General features: G+C 44.2%; 1 protein-coding gene across 1 annotated transcript in view; it reads right to left on the bottom strand.

Annotated features, from left to right (window-relative positions):
• Window positions 543–24,320, bottom strand: part of DGKK (diacylglycerol kinase kappa) — a 178,971-nt gene continuing 155,193 nt past the window's right edge. The window contains exons 13-28 of the mRNA XM_013990902.2: window positions 23,649–23,740; window positions 22,783–22,882; window positions 21,697–21,916; window positions 19,858–19,962; window positions 19,303–19,399; window positions 17,556–17,663; window positions 15,228–15,324; window positions 14,845–14,952; window positions 14,077–14,190; window positions 13,322–13,456; window positions 11,858–12,018; window positions 10,937–11,078; window positions 9,667–9,753; window positions 5,863–5,973; window positions 5,220–5,343; window positions 543–4,225 (exon numbers count right to left, since the gene is read on the bottom strand). Of these exons, the coding sequence (XP_013846356.1) occupies window positions 4,146–4,225; window positions 5,220–5,343; window positions 5,863–5,973; window positions 9,667–9,753; window positions 10,937–11,078; window positions 11,858–12,018; window positions 13,322–13,456; window positions 14,077–14,190; window positions 14,845–14,952; window positions 15,228–15,324; window positions 17,556–17,663; window positions 19,303–19,399; window positions 19,858–19,962; window positions 21,697–21,916; window positions 22,783–22,882; window positions 23,649–23,740 (1,881 nt within the window). The 3' untranslated portion in view covers window positions 543–4,145. The remainder of the gene's footprint in view (window positions 4,226–5,219; window positions 5,344–5,862; window positions 5,974–9,666; window positions 9,754–10,936; window positions 11,079–11,857; window positions 12,019–13,321; window positions 13,457–14,076; window positions 14,191–14,844; window positions 14,953–15,227; window positions 15,325–17,555; window positions 17,664–19,302; window positions 19,400–19,857; window positions 19,963–21,696; window positions 21,917–22,782; window positions 22,883–23,648; window positions 23,741–24,320) is intronic.

Below are 24,320 nucleotides of genomic sequence, written 5' to 3' on the forward strand. Positions count from 1 at the left end.
CTGCTGCAGTGACAATGCTGGATCCTTAACCTGCTGGGCCACAAGGGAACTCCCAGGTCTAGCCAGAACCCTCCTTCCCATTTGAACCCTTCTGGCTGGGAGAGGAGTATGTGATGTATGGTTTAGGGGAGCATATTGTATTGTTGAAAGCTTTTCAAGGTACTTTTTGCATTTATGCATCTATTCAGTAATCTGGGCTGTACTCTTCTACCTCACTTCATCTCTCTCGGAACTAATTCATTTCATTGGAATCTGGATCCTGCAAGAGAACCAGCTTCTAGAACAAGTACAGTGGCAAGTATTTCCCCACAGCATTGTCCCGAGTGGTTTTAGGTTTTAGAATATTTTTGTGGCAGCCGTTTTAGTGTTATGCTCACCCTGATGGAGAGTAGTGGTTTGTGCACCTGCTGCCCTCCCCAACCTGCCATCCCTAAACGCACGTGGCTTGTTTGGACCTTGGATAATCACCCACGCCCACTCTCCATTTCCATCACCATTCAACTCCTCCTGTGCGAATGTCAATGATGAGACACCCGTGTGGATTACATTTCTCCATTTATTAAAATACTTTAGGAAGCAAAACTTAGTAACTTTGAGGACTGGTGTTCCATTTCATGGGGAGGAGGAATAGGCACACTTTGTGGACCTTTTCTTTCTGCTTTTTTTTTTTTTTTCTGTTACACCATCAATACCACAGTTTCCTCCCCCAACCAGCCCCTGGCCCTGCTGCTTTTTTGCAGGGGCCTCCGAGGAAACCAAAAAAACAGAGAAAATAACATAGAATAAAGATTAGCAAACAGACGAAGGCAATTCCACAAACCATAAAGCCAATCAAGGTCCTTTACAGTATGGAAAGGTGCTAATGGGTTTGGTTGCTTTGGTATCAGTTTCTACTTATGAAACTAAAATTCTTCTATTTGTTTCCTGAGGGAAGTTGATGTTGATCCCAACTGTGTCTCCTGATGAACCTTTAACCTGATTTGTTAAGTTGACAATGCTTCCTTTTTTTTTCCTCCTTGCCCCTTTGGATACAACATCGGCCCTTTTTGGTGAGGGGACCGATAGCTGCTGACCCCCTGTGGTACTGACACCAAAAGCAGTTGATGACACTCCAAATCCACTGGTGTTCTCCTTCCCCAGTGTTCTTCTGGCTAGGAATTGCCCACTCAATCCATCCCTCAGGAAGTGCTCCAGAGATGCAACCAAACCCCGGAACGTTGGCTCCTGATGGCGTCTCTGTACATAATTGAGATGGACAGTGTGCGTCTGGTCCCACCACCCGAATAATTAAATTGTATTCCGGCAGGTAGTTCACCATGAAGTCCTGAAAGGAACTCATGCTTCCAGAGGCTGAGCCAACTCCCTTGAGAAAGAGATCACCACTTCCTGCTTTGTTTCCAAGCTAGTACGCGCAAGAACGGGCACTCAGTGAACGCTGTCTTCCTTATGGGGAAGCAACTGCTAACCAAGCAGGTTAGGAAGTAACCAAGTGATTTGGCAAGCCCACACTTGCTCCTGGGCCTTATCCCCTAGTAGGTCTGCTCTGTGAGTTGACTCCAGCCCCCAAATCCCAGTGGTTTCATGTACTATTATTCTGACTCAGGGTGGGGGGACAGAGTAGGTGAAGGGCAATCCCGATGGTACCACAGAGCAATAGCATTACAACGTACAAAGACGTATAGCAAGTCAGCAAAGCAAGCACAAGAGATGGAGTATAGTTTACTGTCATCAGTGATGAAAGTAATTACAAGACAGCTCTGCTTAGGCATTGCCAAGAAAAAGCTACCCTCTCCCAGGACTTCCTTTTGTTTCCTTAAATTTGCTCATTTGGAAATTTGTCATTTTGAAAAAAGGCTCTTCTGAGAAAAATGCAACTTGGTTCCCAACTCTGTGAGGGAGCGTGTGCGCAGCTGTTAACGTGTGTAGCCACGGAGGAGCCAAGCTGGGCTGCCATGGTGACCTCACTGATTTGATCTAATAGCTCTTCCTGGGAAGAAAGAGTAATGTAGAGAAAGCCAAAGACACAGCAACAGCATATTCCCCATTGAAATACGTACAGTAAGTTAACATATTCTGATGCTTAAATAAGTTTTAAATATTTTTTTTCTCTCAATGTTTTTTTTTTTTTTCCATGAGCCTTCTTCTCTAGTTGTAGAGCTAGGACTTTTTTTGTTTGTTTGGCACAGCAATCAGACGTCTGGGGACTATCCCCTTGTTTGTATTTTTCTCCTCACCCCTGCAGAGGTGGAACACAGGTGGCTGGTTGAAGTGGGCTAGGCTGGTGGAGTTCCAGAGTTGAGAACCAGTGCTTAGAGTCTGGATTGTGCACCTCAATGAACCAGCCATTGGACTGAATCAGGTAATTGAGCACGCTAAGTTTGTCTGAGAAGTGGGGAGAGGCCAGTTTTCTGGCTTGCTCTTGCTAAGTGGGATGGGACACTTACCCAAAGGTATCAGTTGAGGGTGGGTGGGGACAGAAGGCAGACTAGAGAGAACCACTGGAGAAATACTGGAGTTCAATTGGATTTGCCTGACTTGGGCACAGGCATTCAAAAAAAAAAGTGAATTGGGGTTTGGAGCAATTTTGGCCTGGTTTATTTTTGTGAGAAATTTGGAAGAACCATGGGAGAAGCAGAAGCTTTTGGCCTCCCTCTTCCCAGGCCCATGTTCTTGTCACTCTGGATGTCCCCCTGTACTCAAGGGAAAGGAGCAAGAAAGGGGATTCAAAGGTGATTTGGGGGGACTTAACCCAGAAGACGCAGGCCAAGATGGAGCTTGTGGGGAAGGGCCTAGGCTGCGACTTGATGGTCAGGCAGCCCCTAGCTCAGGCATCTAAGTCACAGAGCTCAAGGCCTGGTTGCTCCATATAGTCTTTATTGGGGAAGGGGACAGCACAGTTTGGGGCAGTTGCTGATGTAGAGTCCAGGACAGAGCAAAAAAGGCAGCATGCCAGCTTAGCCCCCTTCTCTAGGGCATTGGTGTTTTTGTTCCCTTTTCTGTAGCCTGGCTCAGAATTTTAAGGGGGCGTCAGAATCAGCTGGGCCATAGGTAGACCCCAGCCACTTCTAAGACGCTGAAAATGCACCAAAAGATTTGAAGCTCCACCAAGAACTAGGGCAGTTGGTAGAGGCCTATGTGTGTGGGGGTAATGGTGGGGTAGGGGGTGGGATCAGGGTGGGGAGGGATTCCTGGGTTAGCACAATAAATTATAGGGTCACTTAGAGGTCGAGTTGTATTTTCAGTTCTTAAAAATATATAGATATATATATAGAGATATCTATATATATATAGATATATATATACATATCTTTATATGTCTCTATACATAGCTATATTGCAGCACAGCGGCAAAACATTTAGTTAAAAAATCCAGCAAGAATGCAGGCAAACTCTCCATGGAGGCATGCAGGCTAGGATCAAGGCAGTAGGAGGGGAGCTTGTATGGTTGCCATAGGGGTGAGTTCCAATCAATGGGCCCACCCAGCCACCAGAGCACCACCTGGACGTGTGCAAAGACGTACATGCGCACATGGAAAAATATAAAGGGTTTGCAGAGAGAGAGTGGTCACAAGAAAAGATTTCACATGGTCACAGGCAAGTGGACAAGCCCCCAGGACCTAGTTCTCACCTTAATAAGCCAACTAGAAAAGACCTCCTGAAGTCAAAAGTTGCAAATTGGCAAGGATTGGGGGAGAAACACCACTAAGCCTGGCTGTCCTGACCCCTCTCCTAATCTCCCTGAGAGTATATCTTTCATTCATTCTCTAACATCAATAGTTTCTCTGTCAGAGAAAAACATTCCAAAATCCCTGAAAAGGTGAACTCCCTTGAATCCTTTGTAGATCCCAGGCCATTCACGAAAAGCTTATCTCAATTAAATATTGTAGTTGCTTAAGATGAGCAAAGAGAAGGAGAACTGAACAAGACAACTCAGAGCAAGAATCTTTGGCCAATGAGAAAATGTTAACCTCTAAGGAGACCTGATTGAGTCCAGGAAAAAATATTAGTGTAAAGAATTGGAGGATCTTTCTTGGTGGTGCTCATATTTGTTCTGAAATAATTTAGTCTTGCCTGTATTGAGGTTTTAAGAGTTTTTAGCAGAATCCTAAATGTTGTGAGTTCTCCTTCCATCTAGCCTTCAAGGACTATAGTTGAGATTCTGATGATGTTGGAAGATCATCATCTTTTGCTTCATCTCTGCGATGTCTGCGATGCCACAAATTACCTTTAGAGAAAAAAGCAAGGTTAGAAATAGTGTTGAGGTTAGCACATTGCCAGATGTCCAAATGTATGGATCCTAAAGAGAGCAGACAGAGTCCTTTAGGAGACAGACTGGTTTGTTCCTATTATGCCATCTCTGAACCATCTTAGGAAACCACCTGCCACCATGCGAGCCAAACACCAATGGCATGAGTTCTCAGAAGCTGATAATCCATGAAACTGCTTCAGCGTCTTCAGAAAGACTCTCATGCACCATGGTCTCCCACCTGGCAGATTCTTAGGGACTCAGACCCATTGGACCAAACCTGAGAAAACATAGTTTGGTCCTGGAGATTCTCTCTTGGCACCTGTGCAAACTCTCAGTTCCTCAAAAACAAAACTGTCGCCTTCCATCCGTCCCCCGCCCCCGCCCCCGCCATGTCCACTACTGTTCTCTCTCTCAAGCTTCTGAAGAAGGGGTGGAACCAAAATTTAAATAATGAAACAGAAAATTTGCATTTCCAGGGATCTATAACACATAAGGCTTAAGAATGTTTAGACAGGTCATGGAACCCTGTAGGGTCCCCAGCACGGACAATCCCAACCCATCTCAAATAGTGCTGCCTTTTGGAGCAGGACCAAAAGCTTGTAGCTGTATTAGACTGGGAGAGAGATCTAAGTTGGACTGTTTTGCCATACTTTATCAACCAAGGAAAGGAATGGGTCAAGCAGAAAGGTAACTACCTGTTCTCATTTTTCTCTTCGGCTGTTTCTATCACAACGACCACACAGCAAAGTTGCCTCGAAGGTTCTCTTCCTGTCAGTGTCCCTATCACTTTCTAACACACACCTTGTCCAAGAGACTACTTGGGATCACCTAAGGTTGGCTCCCAGCTGGCCACCTCCTCCATCACCTCCATCCCCGTGTGCATTTCTAATGGGAGCTTCAGGCCCTTGGGAGGTACCCAGGCTGCTCGGGGGACATCTTCACGATCTCTGTGTCTGTCAGGGAAACTTACCAATAAAACCCTGGATGCCTTGGCCTGATTTAGGCCTGTCTTCCTCTTCTGGCTTCTTCTTCCCCAATTTGGGGAACTTAACTTTCAATCTGAGGCTTCTACTGTCAGTGTCTGAAGATTTTTCCTGGCAAACCACAACAAGAGGAAGGTCGAAATGTTAACTGCCTAGTATTCAGAAACAAGTCCTAGAGGCCTGGCAAGGTGGTGAACAAGGACAGCTGTGGAAGCAGGCAGATCTGTTATCTATCCTGCTGTGGGAGTTACTCCTAATCACTAGTCCCAGGCCCCAGAAGGCATCTGATCTTTATACCAAGATCCTACAGAGTGCCAGATGCTCTGCTAAATGCCTGCCCCCCCACTGCCCTGCTGCCCTTTTAAGGCCACACCTGGGCACATGGGAGTTCCTGGGTGAGGGGTCAAAATGGAGCTGCAGCTGCCGGCCTACATCACAGCCACAGCAACACTGGATCTGAGCTGCATCTGTGACCTACACTGCAGCTCGTAGGAATGCTGGATCCTTAACCCACTGAGCAAGGCCAGGGATCAAACCCGCATCCTCACAGAGACTATATCAGGTTCTGAGTCCACTAAGCGACATTGGGAACTCCCTCCCCCTTTATTTCCCAGTCCACAGGTCACATACCTCCGGAATGAGGATGGAATTCATCCAGTCAATCTTGGATAGCTTTTCGAACTCCTTACTCATGGCATCCAGGGAAGTTTGCAGTGTGGCCTCATATTCGGCATTTCTCAGCTGGTGAAGACAGGAAAAAGAGTGAGTATCCAAGGCCGACCACCCTGCCTTCAAAGACTCTTGCTGTCTCCCCAACTCCTAGTCCCTGCTAGTGGCTGTGAGACCACAGGGTGCCAACCTATATCTCCTTTGGCCAACGGGGTCACTGGAAAGTATAGCCAGCTCTTTACCTTGTCAATAGGGACACCCAGGAGACAACTAGATAGTGATACTTTCCTTGGCACTGGGAATGCTCATAGTTTGGCAAGCATTAAGTTTGTACAACTTAACACTGAGTTGTACCCCTACAACTTAGGGTCCAGGATAAGGGTCCTACCCTTGACCCTCAAGTCCCTGGAGACATCTAAGTGCCCCCCACCACCAGTAATAGCTACCAATTCCTGAACATATACTATTTGTCAGGCACTGTGCATACGTGATTTCATTCCATCTTTTCAATAGCTTTAGAATACCTTACAAAGTATTACTGTTGTCATTTTATAGGCGAGAAGACAGACTCAAAGAAGCTCAAGATCATATGGCTAGACAGAAACCCAGATCTATTTAACTCTATACCCTACCCTCTATATCACACTGTCCCAGGAAGGCAGTGTGTGCTGGCTGGATACTGGGGGTGGGCATCTTTATGACACAGTTACTGTAAGTTAAAGGAAAGAGAGAGAGATTGGCTCAAATTTTCCCTTACTTGCAAAGGGGGTCTGCCTCTGAAGGCTGTGCTTTTATCCCCTTGCTATTCACTTTGAGTAATTGAGAAATAGTTCTAGATGGCTTGTCCCATGGGTTCAGGAAACAAAGTTTAATCATTTCCTGGTTACCCCCAGACCCGAAGGATGAACCCTATATGGTCCATGGAGTGTTAAAATATATTTTTCTGGGGCCATTTCCCTTGATAGTTTTTTTTGTAATTAAAAATATGTATTATGCAGGCAACATTGTTATAGCAAAAATCAAAAGGAAGAATTCAGTACTAATTCTATCTCCAACTCAGAAGAACCAAGTTCTAGACCAATAGCATAGATGAGACAGTTCATGTTCCACTGAACAGAAAGCTGGAAGAACAGATGTGTGCTGCTATTCTCATTCCTGACATGCTTTCCAGCCCACCTAACTTGGCTTCTTCTCTCCCCCCTGGCACGCACCCTACTTTCAGTCTGGTACTTTTGTGCCTCCTCCCTGTGCATGGGCCAGCCGTAAGTGGAACCTTGCCAACTGTCACAAATGGGCAGCAGGTGGAATGAGCAGGGGATGGGATCAGAGGTTATGATCAATCAGGATGGGATATGAGAGGGGAACGAGTCACGCAGGAGAAGTAATCTCTTGCTTTTGCCTTACAAGTAATGATTTAGGATAGTACAGAGTAGCTCAGATGCATAGAACATGTGTGTGCCCATGGTGGTGGGATGGGGAACAGTGGTGTCAGGTAGAAATGGCCATCTATTCAAGAGAAGGGGGAAAGGGGCAGGGAGTCCTTAGGGGCACACCAACCAGCGGAGCTCAAAAGGGATTTGGTAGTCAAACCCAAAGACACAGAGAAGAAAGAAGAATTGAGGGCCTTAGAGAATGATTCCTAATGATAACAGGAAAGGGATAAAATGGCTTTCTAATGACTTCCTATTTGGCAGCTAAAGACTTAGGCTCTGAGAAATAGTATGTGGGTGGGCCTGAGTCTCATGCTCTATTCTCTTGTCCTTCTGGCTCCACTGGAGACTTTGTCCAGGACTCTTCTCTGAGATAAGTGTGCAAACTAACTCAGAGGCCTTTGTTGTTCACTTCTTGGTTCCTGTTATAATATATCACTAAGCCAGTTTGCCAAATAAGGGAAGCGGGAGGTACTGGATGGTAGTTTCTTCATCAGAAGGCTGCATCCCACTCCCAACACTGAGCTCCCTACTGTCTTCCTCCTTTAAGGGGAAGAACAACAACATTCAGATGAAATAAGCCTTATGTCCAGGACACCTCTATGATATGGCCTTTCTGGGGACACATGGTCATTCTTAGCTGCCATGTGCACCCAGGTCTCATTTAGATGTGTGTGTGCGTGCACGTGTGCGTCAGGGGATCCTTACTGGGTTCTATATTAAGTGTGCTATGTGTTCATTTGGGGCTATTGGCTGGTACAAACCAATTTTCATGATCCCATGAGCCTTAAGAAAGCCTGAGTGGCAATGAGAGGCCAAGCTCCCATATTTCCTGCTGGCCAAATTGGCGAGGCCACAGAGCTCTGCCTATATATAGAAGGTACTTCTGTCACAGCCACCAAAGGCTTGAAAGACTCTAACCTGGGGCTCAGATGCTGGGACAGCCTGGCCTGATTGCTTTAGCCACTCTGCCACCTGTGCAGTGTGCCAATTAGATGTGCAAATGGAAAAGGGGAAGTGGATGCACTTCTTACAAAATCAACTCAGAGGCCCCTCTTCAAATAAGCCTTAATTAGACGAGAGGCAAGAACAGCACCTTCCTTGGGGCCTTAGTGGCGAATCTCAAAGTGGGGTGGTCACGATCAGTTGACTCATTAGAGCACACTCACCAGGTGAGCCGATGGGCTTTGCAATATGAGAGATAGCAACTCTTCCTGTGGCTCAAAAACTGAGCCTCAGTCCATTTTCCCTAACACTAATACAATCTACCACCATTCAGGCTGCTAGGCAGAGTGAGGCCCTTAACATGCAGTAGTTTAATCGTCACAATGACCTGGCGAGGTAGAGATTACTGTCCTTATTTTGTAGGTAGGGAAACTGAGACCCAGAGAGGTGTAGTTGCTAGCGTTGTGGATTCATTTGTGTCCCCTCCAAAAAGGTGTCTTGAAATAGGGTCAGTACCCTCAGTACCACAATTATTTGAAAATAGGGTCACTGCAGATGTAATCAGTTACTCAGATGAGACCATTGGCCTGGTCTGGACCCTGGAGTAGGGCAGGCCCTGATGCAGTATGACTGGTATCCTTTAAGGAGCTGGCCATATCAAGACAGGAAAGACACAAGGAGAGCAGTGTGTGAATACGGAGGACTGGAGTAATGCGTCTACAAGCCAAGGAACACATCAAAGATTGCCCGCAAGTCACCAGAAGCTAGGAGGAGGCAAGGAAGGATTTCCCTACAGGTTTCCAGAGGAACGTGGCCCTACTGACACCTTGATTTCAGGCTTCTAGTCTGCAGAATTGTGAGACAAGAAATTTAAGTTGTTTGAAGTTACCCAGATGTTAGCATTTTGTGACAGCAGCCTTAGGAAACGAATATAGTTGGTAAGTGACAGATTTGGGATTCAAACCCGGAGCCCCCCTGACCTTCCCCACTCTTCCATACTGTCTGTCTGCCAACATGGCAAGAGATGTATGTGGAAACTTGGGAGATGGAGAACTGCTCAAAAAAGCTCACCCTTTTCTTCTGAAACTGTATGAGGTATGATGACAACACCCTGCTTTTGTTTGGCCTGGTCTGGACCCAGGAGACATTTGTCAAAGGAGAAGGAGAGACTTTTCTTCAATGATAATGGTAGTCCCTATGGATTAGCATAACCTAGGACGTGACACAACCAATGACAATTCTGGGTGAGGATGACACAGCATGGACTGCCAGGTAAGCATCTGGCCAAAATGCTCCTACATGTCTCCCAATGCCCTGGAACCCAGCACAGCCCGTGACCACCTTCAGATGGGACACTTTGCCATCCCTCGTTCCCACCCCCTCCACTCACCAAGTTTTCATCCAAGAAAGCTTTGGTGTCATCGTAGAGCCCTTTAAGACTAAGTGTAACATCGACTGCGTCATTTCTGGTTAGCGTCTGAGAGGAGAAGAGAGGGGAAAAAAGGAAGGGAGAGAGCCAAGACAGGAGTTGTTGGTTAGTAAGCATGCAGCTGGCTTCTCTGCGGAGGTGAGCAGGCTAGCAGGACGTGGCTGTAGGTGAAAAAGTAATATTCGCAATATAGCACAACTAGTAGTACAGCATGGATGCCGACCAGTCAGAACTGATGCCAGCTGCGAACTACCAATGCAACTGTCTTGGTGTGTTCTATGTAGCGGCACAGTACAACCTGGCATTTGGCATCATTGCTGAGTGCTGGGGGTACAGGGAAATAAGAACTATGCAAACCACAGAGGCCACCTATGGCCACTAGGCCAAAGCCACCTTTCCCATGGTAGGTGGAGTTAGGCCTAACCATCTCTCCTCTTGAAACTCCGGGCCTTGAGCTCCAGTCCTCCTCCAACCCAGATCTGGCCCCAGATAAATAGGTAACCTACGTTTTAGGAGGCCCTGACCCTGTATGTGGCCCTTTGGTATTGTTTGCCTAGCACTAAAGTTACTTTTACTTTTTAAATTTTTAAATTTTTTCCATTATAGCTGGTTTACAGTGGTCTGTCAATTTTCTACCATACAGCAAAGTGACCTCATCACACATACGTATATACATTCTTTTTTCTCACATTATCCTCCATTGGGCTCCATCATAAGTGACTAGATATAGTTCCCAGTGCTATACAGCAGGATCTCATTGCTTACTTTTTAAAAGCATCACTTCAATCTTCTGCCAGTGGGTAAAGTCATGAGATGGCTCATTTAAATAGCAAGTATCCGCATCTGGACCTTTCCCTCAGGAGGGAAACCAAGGCAGCCTAGAGCTGAGGTTTCAATGACAAGTGTCACCTTGACAGGTTATACAGGGATCTACCTGGGATGAGGAAGGGCCAAAGCCAAGCTCCTCTCCATTCACAGGCTATTGCTCCTAGAGCCAGTGTTGTAGATAGCTCTCAGGCTGATGACATCTGCTGGGGGATTCTCCCAGTACCCACTCTGGACCTGTAACAGGTCAAGGAATACCTGCCTCCCTGTCTAACTCTATCCATCATTTTCCTGCCGTATCATTTGCCCAGTTTCTCTATCCAACCTCTGGCTCCCCTCCCTTCCCTTCTATTCCCTTTCCTATTTGGTTTGACTTCTTTCCCTCATCTGCCCCTCCCTCCCTTACCTCAATGGGAGTGCAGGAAGCTGCACCTGCCTCATTGGTGCTGTCTTGGCTGTAAAATATGTTGTTTAAGATGTTAGCACTGGCATTCACAGAATCCATGAGGACAGGCACATGCTGGTGGACCTTGCTTAGGTCAGTAAGTCTGTAATAAAGTAAGGACAGATAATTGAGCCTAGTGTTCTGAAGGACTTCTGGTCTGAGGTGCTGGGGAAGGTTGGGATTAAGGGTAAAAATGAAAGCCCTCGGTCCCCAAATTGGATTCTTTATTTTCTCCTGTTATTTCTACTCTCCTCTAGGGAGCCACCTGTGCCAGAAAATGTTTCTGCTCTTCTCTAGGTATCCACTTTTGTCTATCCTTATCTCACTTCAATTCGATCCTGGGTGCTTTGGGAGAGAGGGAGGCTAGAATAGAGGAGGGCAGCTGTCTCCAGGAACTCTAAGGCCTTCTGGACATTTGAGGGAAAGGATAAACATTTTTTTTTTTGGCCACACCTGTGGCACATGGAAACTTCTGGGCCAGAGATCGAATCTGAGTTGAAGCTCCAACCTATGCCACAGTTGCGGCCACACTGGATCCTTAACTCACTGCGCTGGGCCAGGGGTAGAACCTGTGCCACTGCAGAGACAACATGGATCCCTAATCTGCTGTGCCACAGTGGGAACTCCTAGGATGAACATTTTTAATCCTGTTGGGTCTGGGGCAGCAGGAGGAGATCACAATTCATCTCTGGGCCTAATGGGAGAGGTCCAAGCTGGGTTAGTGGTGACCACAAAGACTATTCTCTATCTGGATTTTCAGGGTCCCTGTCCATCTCCACCTTTCTGAGGCCAGGCTCTCCAGTAGCCAACAGACACAAATTGGCTTCTTCTCCCTATCCCTTCTTGGGATTTCCCCATCCGTATCTGGGTCAGTCCACTTACCTGCTGATGAGGTTTTCTGCAAGCTGAACTAAGCGCTGCATCTGGGCATACTCCTCATCAGAGAGGCTATCTTGAGATTCCTGGGAGTCCAGCTGGGGTTGAGAGGCAGCTTGGATTTCAGAGTGCTTGCACTCCCACATTTTCATTGAGTTCTCCAAGTCCTGGAGATGAAGACAGTGGCAGATCTTAATGACTGCCGTAGCCAAGAGGGCACGTGACAGATCTGAGACCGCAATTTGTGGGTACAGTGGGAAAAGGTGAAAGAGGGCCCCATCCATTCCTCCATACACCCATCTCCACACCAATACATCTGTCCAACATTTTATTCAATGCCTCTTTCATCCTAAGCACTTGTAGTTTTTGCTATTGCTGTGTTGTTGCTGTTATCATGCTAAGTCTTGGGACAACAAACTTGAATCAGACAGATGTCTGCCTTCCAGAAGCTCCCATATGAAGGCATTATGATCAGTTAAAACAGTGGAGTAGCTTTCATGCTCCCCTCTTTGCCAAATCTAGGCAATATGTTCTCATGGATTTTAGATCCATATTTAGACACATCATTAGAGCCATATTTAGAGACATATTTAGTTTAATTTTTTTCAGTTGTACAATGATCATCATAATCCAATTTTATAGGATTTCCATCCCACAACCCCAGGAGAGACATATTTAGTTTAATTTTGGAATCATGCTTCTGTCCTGTACTAGTTGTGTGACCTTTAGTAAAGGATCTAACCCCTCTGGTCCTCATTTTCCTCACCCGTAAAATGGGAATAAGTATATCTACCTCATAGGATTGTTGAGAGGACCTACTTGGAAGAATACATGTAATGTGCCCGACACAATGTAGGTAGTTTATAAACCAGCCATCCCATCCCTTCCCTATTGCTATTTCTATGGACTGTGCACAGGCTAGAGTGGAAGGAAGCCTCCAAGCACCGAGCATCTGATTGATAATGGCTCCTTGCTGGCTTTAGGTTAAAGGTTTAGCTGAGGTGGGTGACATTTGGGAATGGAATATTTTTAAGATACCCTAGAGGAACCTAAAGCCCATAGTCAATGAAACATCTCTTATTAAGGGAGCAGATTTCTCCATAACCACCTGAGGCCTTTAGCTCTCGGTGCAGTGGAGGGAGGAGGACAACTCTGTCAAAAACCACAGGAGAGGGTGTCTTGTCTCACTTTCTTGGACAGTAGCTTGCAAGTGACTCTATATATCAGCATGTCTGGGGGCACGTGTCTGCAAACGCAAGTTCCCAGGAACTGCCCATCCCCACTTGGATTCAGTGGGTCAGTGTGGGGCCTGGGAATGTTCATTTCTAAAAGGCATCCAAGGTGCCTCTGATATAAATGTCATGCAGACCTCCCTTTGAGGACTTTTGCTTGACTGGAAGTATTTAGTACTCAGGTGATAGATACAGATAAGATGGTAGAGGAACCCAAGTCAAGCCTTTCCCTTCTCACCCGATCTCTTGTTAGCATCTGGGCAGCATTCTTGTATCTAATCTTGATAAGGCCTGGCCTCTGAACCCAGGCCTCCCCGTCCACCTGCACTGGGATACCTTCTTCGCCATCAATGGTTATCATCACCTCGCGGCACTGCCAGAGAAGAGGAGGAGGGAGAATGGGGGAGAAAGAATGAGGCAATGTATAGACTACTCTGATGGCCTCACAGTCATGGTCAAAATGAATATCTGTAAAGGACTGGCAAAAATGTGAATTAGGTTATCCCAGGGAGGAAACCCATGTTTCCTGTGGGCTTTTTGCTCCTTTGGTCCCTACCATCTCTGTTTCTAACCTCGGCCAACACCTTGTTGCCCACCAGATTATCTGCTCTCCTCCACCCTGCCATTATTATTATTTTTTTGTCTTTTTAAGGCTGTAGCCTATGGAAGTTTTCAGGGTAGGGATCGAATTGGAGCTGCAGCTGCCAGCCTACATCCCAGCCCATAGCCCACAGCCACAGCAATGCGGGATCCGAGCAGCATCTGCTACCAATATCACAGTGCACAGCAATGCCAGATCCTTAACCCACTGAGCGAGGCCAGGGATCGAACCCGCGTCCTCATGGATAATAGTTGGGTTCATTACTGCTGAGCCACTACAGGAACTCCCACCCTGCCATTCTTATATCTGGTCAATTCTTGGGGCTAGCCCACATCCTGGGTTGTAGTCACAGAGCTCAAACCTTATCTGGTGCCCACCTGGCCTGTGCCTACCTGGGCAATGCGATGATGATGCAGGTTGATGATACGGGACATTGCCATCTGTACGGAACCAAAGATTGCCACTACCTCCAGCTTCCCATCATCTATCGCAGGAGCCTCATATTCCTGAGGAGGAAGAACTGGGTCACATATCTCACTCTTGAGAAACCACACCTTGTCTATTGCAAACAGGTATGCTTTGAAAGCTCCTGGTGAGAATTTTTCTAGCTCACGAAGAGCAGAGAAAATACTACATATTCAGAGGGGAAGGATGAAGTTAGGAAGCCAATTTGGGAAAAAGGCACTGAGATCAAAACTCAGCCCCTTTTGAGATCACAGCTCTCAACTGGTTCCCTCTCTGTCCAACCTAACATCGTAGATCCCCAAGGCCAGTCCCACTGGTCTCATATGGCCTTCCTTCTTGGGTGAGCTCAGAGGAAAGGAGTCACAGCCAATGTCCCAGGAGATTTTATTGACAGACCTCCTTAGAGAAAAGAGCATGGTCTAGGAAACCTTTCAAGGATCTGTTAGGCCTGAGGAAAGAAGATCCAAGGCCCAGGTAACATCTAAGAATTGATCTGATCCTGAGTTTCGGGATTGATTCTTGTGCTCTGGGGTGGTAATTGCCTTTTTTTAAAAACCTGATCATATAGTTTCTGCTAATAAAGGTTCCCAGCCCACCTCCTCTTCTTCTATGCTCTAATCAGTTCAGTTCTCTTTTCTAATAGACTTTAGAGGGGTCAAGCCTGTCTCCCTCTCTGTTCCCTGTTCCATACTCACTGTTGTTGCTGTGCTGCTTCCCCAAAAGTTGACGCCTCCGGCATAGCTGGTAATGTTGAGCACTACAATGCCTTGCAGGTTTGGCAAGGAGATGGCTTCTCCATCACACTGAAAGAAAAGAGTAACCCTTATTGGCTGGTGCTTTAGATACCAAAGTGAAGAGACATTTACAGAGATGGGGGCAGGGCTCTGTCCTCTCTTTATACTATCATTATCTTCTCCATAAAATGGAAATCTATCTTTATGCCTTCCTCCCATGAACTGGGTGTGAGGATCAGAGTTAAAGCTTGGGAAGAACCAAGGATATAGAGGAAAGTTGATTCCCAAGGTCATGATATTTCCTTTCTTCATGCCCAGGAAGGATCGCTCTCTTTTCCACTCACCTCCAGGTGCACTCGTTCTTCCAGTTTCCTGTAAGAGCGCTGAAAGAGTTCCTTGCTTCCCAGAAGGCCATACCACATCTTGTTCTTAAGGCGGCTGCTACAGGGAGGAGATAAGGGTAGAGAAAAGTAGTCAGTGGGCAAGTAGTATAAAGATACATGGATGAAGAAAAGTAAGAGGAGACATCAAGGGTCTTATAGGGAGGAATCATGTTCAATGGTAACTGGACGCAAGAGGGAATGTAGGATATTGTAACTGGTATTCTCATAAAAACACCAGCTACAATGGGTTCCTGGGTCTCCCTGAGGCCTCAGCATCCCATTGATTTGTCACTTTTACTTGCTGCTGATATTGGTTTAGGCTTGGAAGAGACAGGCTATACATAGAAAGTAAGACTCATAAAAAGCTGTGAGCATAACTGGCTGGTACACACCAGCAACCCTGGCAAGTGCCACTCTAGGAGCTCAAGATTTCAGCTGCTTGGAATCCATTTCATTTGAAACATGTGACTCTTAGACTGTAATTTCTTTGAAGCATAACTTTTCTGGCATGGCAGAGGGATTTTCCATGACCTATATGTCAGACAAAATTCAATGCTATAGAAAAGAGCTAAGCTTACTGGGCAGATTGTAGAGGAGGAGGAGCCACCAGTGGAGAGAATATGGGACAGACAAAGATGTCAGGAGACTTGTGGTGGAGGTGGGAAGGACAAGGTCCTGCTTACTGTGCAGTCTGATAAAAATAGGCTAAAATACTTAAAATCACTAGAAAGGCTAGATAGTTAACTGTGAGCTTTTAATTTTTTTGTAATTTTTTAAAAGTCTAGTTGATTTATCATGTTGTGCCAATTTCTGCTGTACAGCAAAGTGACTCAGCCATACATTTATATACATTATTTTTTATATTATTTTCCATCATGGTCTGTTCCAGGAGGTTGGATATAGTTCCCTGTACTACACAGCAGGACCTTGTTGCTTATCCATTCTAAATGTAGTAGTTTGCATCTTTTAACCCCAAATTCCAAGTCCATCCCTCTCAACTATGAGCTTTTAAAGTAGAGCCACAGAAATGAGCCACCACAGGACATGAGTTTTGAAATGTAAGAAGGCTAGCACAAAATTATTTGGACTCTGCTTTAAACTGTAAGTTTTTGGGACACATTAGTTTCCTTATCTATGAAACTAGTTTAGTTATATGGAAATGCAAAATACCTAGAACAACCAAGACAATTCTGAAGTAAGAACAGAGTTGGAAAACTTTCATCTCCCAATTTCAAAACTATAAAGCTACAGTTATCAAGGCAGTGTGGTACATACATAGGATAGACCCACAGACCAATGCAACAGAAGTGAGAGTCTGGGAAAAAACCCTTACATTTATAGCCAATTGATTGTCAACAAAGGTGCCAACACAATTCATTGGAGGAAAGGATAGTTTTTAAAAATGGCACTGTAGTAAATGGATATCCATGTGCAAAGAGACAAACTTAGATTCTTACCTAATTCTATACATAAAAAATTAACTCAAAGCAGATCACAGACTTAAATGCAAGAGCAAAAACAACAAACATTTTAGAAGAAAATATAGCAAAATTTTAAGACCTTGGAGTAGGCAAATATTTCTTAGATGTGGCATCAAAAACGTGGTCCATTAAAAAAAGGGACTGAAATTCAAAAGTTTTCTATTTTACCATTAAAAAATGAAAAGACAAGCAACTGGGAAACTCTTTGCAAAACGCATATTTGATAAAGTAGTTGCTACTCAGTCCAGGCCTGCTCTGAGAGAGGAGTTCTGGTGGCATGTGGCGGGGGTGGTGGTGGTAGTGGTGGGTAGAAGGTGTGCCTCTTTTTATTTGTAGGCCAACACTAGATAGAATGAAATCAGTAGGTGAGGGGAACCAGGTTAGGAATACTAAGAACCAGTAGGGCAATCTTTGATATTTTACAGCCTTGCCAAGCAAAAACAGACCTGAAACCACCACTGGGACCTTGGCAGGTTCTCAGAGACAGAACAAAGATAGGTAATTTGCCAAATCAATTCACTGTAACCTGTTTTTGTTAACAGTAACACAGTTAGTTATGTTTACATAGCAGTCCACAGGTCAAGACTAGGAAGGCAGCTCCAAGTTCAGGATGCTAGTGCAGAGTCATCACACATCCAGTCAACATATGGGGCCAACTATCCCACTAGGCTAACCTTGGACCAATGTTTTTTACTTCCAAAAGATGAACCTCTTTCTGTTGCTTGTCTTTGAGGTAAGGGATGTAGGGATATATGCATGTATTGCAATTGTGTGTCTGCATGTAGGGAGGGGAGTTTCTTCTCCTTACTTGTATTGTCCTGGATGTTCATCTCTTCTGGTGTTGAATTCCAGAGAAATTTTAGCATCTAGTCCAATTCCAAAGTAGTTGTTCATGACACACCTTTCTTTGAAGCGTCTGAAAGTAGCCAAAGGAAAGAAGAGAATAGGCATTGGTGCAGGAAAGAAGTACTGTTATTACTGGGCTGCAGACTTTATCTGCATGATCAAAAACCATTGAGGAAAGGCCTCTACGTTAGGCACACGGCTAAATGTTCTTGAGAGGCAAATGTAGAAGTCCTATTTATGTTAACAACTAGCTTATTAGCTGTAAGAGAGGATACCCCCCCCATCTTTGGGAGTATTCAGTGGGATTGGGACTCATAATAAAGAAGTCACCTTTTGAGACTCTCAGATATGAGTGGCCAATATTTTCCCCACAATAAACGGAAATAAGAGTCATTGGCTTATTCCCATAAATAACTTAAATACCTCAGATAAAAATATATGATGAGATTGGATTGTGACAATCATTGTACAACTATAAATGTAATAAATTCACTGAGTAATTATATATATGTGTATATATATATATATATATATATATATATATATATGATGAGAATAAAGTCTGCACTACTATTTTCAGAGATGTATGAACTCCTCTGTAGTATTTTCACATCAAAGGGCAAAGTAACCATACATCTAATGGGACAATAAAACTGATAAATGAGGGTAGATATTTATACAACAAAAAAAGCCAAGCAGTTTTTTGATTCTTCTGCGTCCATCTGGGGTGTCAACATCAAAACCAGCATTGTGCTAAAGCCAGTTCATACCAGCTTATGTAAGCTGATTATGCCCATCACTTCCCAACTCTGCACACATTATATCAGTAACTTGAAATAGGCCATGATGGGAGGGTTTATACCAGGAACAAATCAGGGCTTCCTCCCGCCAGGAAAGCTGGTTGTTAAACATTTTTCAGCATACCATTGATCAAAGCTCATTAGGTAGGTCTATTGAGGCCTCAGATATGAACTTAAAATCAATGGTAAAGTAGAGGGGAGTGGGGGTTGGGATAAGAATAAATGGGAAGTATAGGAAACTTAAATACTTGCTAGCTATGTTTTTCTTTTGAGAAACTGAAAATAGGTACAGTTTAGCTACTTAATCCCAGATTTTTAAAAAATTCCTTACTAAACTGACCCTACATCTCTCGCATGAGATTTGCCTCCCTTGACCATAGTCTAGAAATTGGGGTTTCTCTAACTGATGTAACTGATCTTCTTCATGGAACTCAAAATGAATCAATGGGGTGGAACTTGGCTACTGGGGATATTCTAAAGAGGTAAGGCTACTGAGATGGATGTCTTTAGATTTGCTACCTAGTTCCCTAAATGTCCACTTACTTCTTAGCAACTCCAATCATTTACTGGTAAAGGCAACAGTGAAAAACAGGTCCTTTGAAATGACAATAACATTTATAATAACTAAAAATAAATAGTTATAACACATAGTATGTAACTATGGGTGCCAAACACTTCTCAATGCAAATACTTTGCATATATTAACTCAATAAATGCAGTAAACCTATGTGGCAAGTTCTACAATGACCTCCATTTATACAAGAGGACACTGCGGTTTTGGTTGAATTACTTGCGTAAGGTTATACAACTAGTAAGTAGAGTCAGCAGTTGGTTCTGGGTATCCTTAGAATATTCTCTCAATTAGAGAAAGGAAGAAGCCATGAAGAGGTGATAGGCCTGAATACTTACATCATTTCAGGTGTAAAATATAAGTGTTCCAAATTGAGGTTTTCTAGGTCTTCACTTTTGAGAGAAGATATAGAAGACAAAGTACCAAGACGAGAACCTAGACACAAAAGATATCACGTTGGTGTCAGATACAAACAAAAAGCCCTTCCTCCCACTTGCATTTCACCCTACTTTCTCCATTGGAGCAGAGTCAACCTCAGTGACTTTCTCCTAGATAATATTTATGGTTCTCGTTCCAAAGAGGGATCATTTTGGATGGACAGGAACTTCCACTGAGAGACTAGTTAGGCTGGGCTACTTGCTTGCTGGCAGTGAAACAGCTTCACATCTTGGGTTTCATCATGCCAGCCTTTTCAAAGTACCTAGTGGGGTCATTACTTCTGGACATGGGCATGGGATCCTATAGTGTGAGGTTTCTGGAGAAGGCGCGATATCTTCTGCAGAGCAGGACTATGGCTCAAGGAAGATGGATAAAAATACACATTTATTCTCTGGGAACTAGAAGACAGAGCAGAGGTGAAGCTTAGACTAAGAGGAGAAGAAAAGGATCCTTACGGTGTCTTGGGCTCATCTGGTTAATATCTTCTGAGTCATCTTCCAGGAAGAAAGTTGAACTAAAGTTCTTAACTGATATCGTCTGTCGGCTTTGTTCATCAAGAACTATAGAGAAAAAGCAGAAGGGAGGGAAGGAAAGGGAGGAAGGAAGAGAGTGAGGAAAGGAGGGAGGGAGAATTGGTCACATTTCTTGAGCAATTCTTAGTTAATTTCAGTGTGTGGGGCGACAACAGAGACTCTCATTTGATCATCACCTCTCCGTATTGCCCACTCCTCATATCCATGCCCAAGCTTTCTCAATTTTACTTGATATTCTTTTCCTGTTATCCAGTAAATGTGGCTATGAGTAGAAGCTCTGGGCCAGGGGTAGGGGGAATAGGGTGGGAAACCTTCTCTTTTACCTCCATTCTCACCTATTTGTTAATTCATTTACTCACATGACCTTTGTTCTAAACTTAACCCTCTAGGACCATGCCATTCCTCCACTCAAATGTCTGATAAATACCCAGAATATTTGAGGAGTTGCCTTCCTTTCACCAGCTTATATATTGAATAGCTCAGATGCTCAGCCTATGCTAAAGCTCACAGGTTCAATCCCTATTCTACCTGGGGTGTGCCTTTCTTTGTCCCAAGGCCACAAGCTGCACTTTTTTTTTTCTTTTTAGGGCCATACCCTTGGCATATGGAGGTTCCCAGGCTAGGGGTCCAGTTGGAGCTACAGCCACTGGCCTATGCAATAGCCACAGCAATGCAGGATCTGAGCTGAGCCAAGTCTTTGACCCATACCACAGCCCATGGCAATGCTGTTTCCTCGACCCACTGAACGAGACCAGGGATAGAACCCACAACCTCATGGTTCCTAGTTGGATTCGTTTCTGCTGCGCCATGATGGGAACTCCACACAAGCTGCACTTCTGACTTATGTACTGATGGAGCAGACAGGGTTAGTTTTAACAGGTTTATGGCCATGTTAGATTGGTGTGATCTCTTCTACTTGGAAATTACCTGCACAAATAAAGGCAAACTGGCTGTTTAATGATTTCGCAAAGCAGAAGAGATATTTCCTTTCTTTCTTAGAAACTTGGCTGAGGTTTTACCTAAAGGTAGCAAGGCAGGAGAAGGTACCATAGCTTAAAATCAAAGGCCAGCCAAAGGGACTTCCTTGCTATGTGAACTTTTGCTCAATTCCAATAGCTCAGGTAGAACACACTTGCTGTTACACCATTTTCTGATCTGTGCTTCAAAGAAGCATTGTGGAGAAGAAGTGGGAACCAAAATGTTAACATAAGAAGCTGGAGGAGTTGAAGGAGTTTTCATACTGAGTTGGAAGCTTGCAGATTGTCATAAGTTATGGGAAATGGCAATCAATGCCAGAGCTGACAGGACCATTTTCAGGGCCCTTGTAACTGATTAATACTGTGTAAGACATGCAGAGATAAACACTATTTTCTTTCTAAAATCATCATAGGCTTAGTGGTTGGAAGGGAACAGGAGCAGGTGGAAAAAAGTTCCATGTCTGGAGGTGGAAGTTGACGGAGCTTTGAGCTAAGCCACTTAGCAGCTGTAATTATTTAGGATGAGTGTTAGTTCCAAAAATAAATAGGTAGCAAGAGTTGAGTGCCTGGGAGGCAGAAGAAGTCAAAGGGGCAGCTTATCGGGCTGAGGCTTTTCAAATCAGTAAAGTCAGAAGATTGATTTTGGATGCTTTATGAATACAGGATCTAGTTAAATTTTGGTAGTAGTGTCAAATAGCAGACCCAGAGTGAGGGAGAGGAGTATACCATCCACAGGAACCTTCTCTTTCCTCTACCTCAATTGCCACAACCCTGGGACCCTTACCTTGTTCAACTTGGAATATGATGAGTTTCAAGGACTTCTGGAGATTCTGGGCCTTTGTGGCCAGCTCCATCTTGCACTTGGCTATGTGGTCAATTTGTGGGACGAAGGGCTTTCCATCTGCTGTGGCACTGTCTGCATATGCTGTACTACTCTTCTCAACTGCTGCATCTTCAGCAAGGATATCAATCAGGACACTGAGCTTGTCATACATTAAGTCGCTCTATGTGGGGAAGGAGACAGGGCATTGTTATGAGGGATTCATGCTCGAAAGGACAGAATGAGGAGTCAGATGGTATGGAGAGAGGTGGGGAGGAGTTAATAGTTGGCAGGGAACATTGACCATAGAAAGCTGTATGTGGGGAGATGAAAGTTTAGGGTAAGAACTACTTGGGTAGATGTAATAAGATAACCAAAGGGTGTTAAGGGTTCAAAGAGACATTTGTTTGTGAGCAGCTGCAGGCATCAATGCATGTTGCCTAGTCTTTTTCATGTCACAGTGGCCTGTAAGATGATGTGTAATATGGCAAAATTGAGGAAAGATAAACATTTCTGGATTGGTGGTTTCATGGGCTTGCTCCTATGGATGTGGATATGGTTCTGGATGTGTGCCTGGTGTCTGCCTTTGTCTGTGTGGATGTTTGCGGGGGTGTAGTGTGTGATTATGGCTTGATTCCCAGCTCCATCACTTACTAGTTTGTGAGTGGAGGCAAGTACCTTAATCTCTTTGCATTTTTATATTCTAGGGTAATTGTGAAGATTAAATAAGTCATACATTTTAAGTGCTTAGAACAGTGCCTGGCACAGAGTAAGTGTCATGTTAAGTATTAGCTATTATTGTTACTATTGTTGTTATAGAGGCGAATGTGGGTATATTTCTAGCATGTAGTTGTATATATTTTGGAGCATGTTCTGGTATACAGCCATGTTCATGCATGCTTGGTGCACACCGTCTAGATGTGGACAGATGCTTGGCATATACTTTGGTACATGGTACATGGATAAGTATGTATAGTGCCACCCTTCATTTGGTGAAGGGTGAAAAGTTTTGCACCACAAAGAGTACAAGAGAAAAGAATGGAAACTTACTTTCAAAATCACAGACTCTATTGCTGTATTGTTCTGTTTTATCCGGCTCCAGGCCTTTACGATATCAACCACAAAATCTTCCACTGCTGAGCACAGGAATCTGGAAAGATAAGATAGATGGCACAATGTAACATGGACCATGAGGTCCAGAGCCCTTCTCTCATTATGTTAGTTTCTATATTCCTCCTCTTCCTTTTCCCTCTCTCTTTCTTGATCTCTCCTCTCTCCCTTTCCTTCTCTCCCTACTCCCTCTCCCCTCTTTGTTTATTCTGATTCTTCATGTGCATATGGTGAAATATGCTAATATTAAAGAGAGTTTAAATAGCATTTCTTAGCCCAAATTCTGAATTTCTGGAAAACAATTCAGTTGGTTCAGCTTGGGTCAAGATTTCATCCTAGGTCAAATCAGCTATGGTTCAAAGATCCAGCTAATTTAGTAGAGACAAATGACTTTGGAACTGTAGGGAGTGTTTCTCAAAAGAGAATGTGATATACTTGGTGAGAACCCACCAGAGTCCCAGGAGGAATGAATGACCCACGTATTTAGAGGGGGAGATTGTGTTGCTCAGGCTATGAGAAAGCAGCTGTAGTAGGTACTACAGAGAGTTATCTAGGAATCAGATGGAAATCTATCTTTGAAATTTTGTCTTTTTGGAATAGGAGGAACCTTCACCCCAATCTCATCTTTTTTCCCCCTAAACTTTCCATTCAAGAAGTTTTAGTTGGGAGAAACTCTACTTGGAGAGGTAAACATGCTTTCCTTGGACATAACCCCCAACATATTAAAATGAGCCCCATATCTGCCTAAGAAATGGCTCATGAGGGGCAAAAACACCCCAAAGATTGAGAGCCAAAAGAATACTGACCTGGTTGCGATGATCATCTCTGTCGGATACTTGGCCTTCAGGATTTTGTTCAACTCAGTGGTTGCAGATTCTAAGTGTTGGATGGCAGCAGCCTAGGGGGGAAAAGGAGTATTGAGACCTAGAATCTTAGCGCTTTGATAGGGTGCTACCCATCCTCACCCTTTCATCTCCTACTGATGCTCTACCTGCAACTCAACTACCTCTCTGAAAATAACCACAATTAAAGAATTATTGTTGAAGAACTCCACAGATAATCTTAGATCTGTGGTCATTCTAAAAATAAGAGGTGCATATTGTTTCCTCTATGAAACTAAACACTCAAAAATTGATATGAAGGAGAAACTGTTTGTTCCATGTTTCAAATGAACAAACAAATTCATATTATATAGCTAGTAAATAATAAATCTGGGATTCAAACCCACATCTTTCCAACCAAAGTGTCACCTCTTATATATAAAATTAAAAATAATAATAGGATCCACTTATATAGCACTTACTATGTGCCAGGCTCTTTTCTCAGATGTGTGTGTGTGTGTGTGTGTGTGTGTGTGTGTGTGTGTATTTTAAAGTAATCCTTTAAAAAATTCTATGAAATAAGAACTATTATCCCCACTTCACAGAAATGAAAACTGAGGCATAGGAAAGGGAGAGCTGATGAGTGGCAGAACTAGG

Source organism: Sus scrofa, chromosome X, assembly GCF_000003025.6.
Source record: "Sus scrofa isolate TJ Tabasco breed Duroc chromosome X, Sscrofa11.1, whole genome shotgun sequence".
NCBI classification, from domain to species: domain Eukaryota; kingdom Metazoa; phylum Chordata; class Mammalia; order Artiodactyla; family Suidae; genus Sus; species Sus scrofa.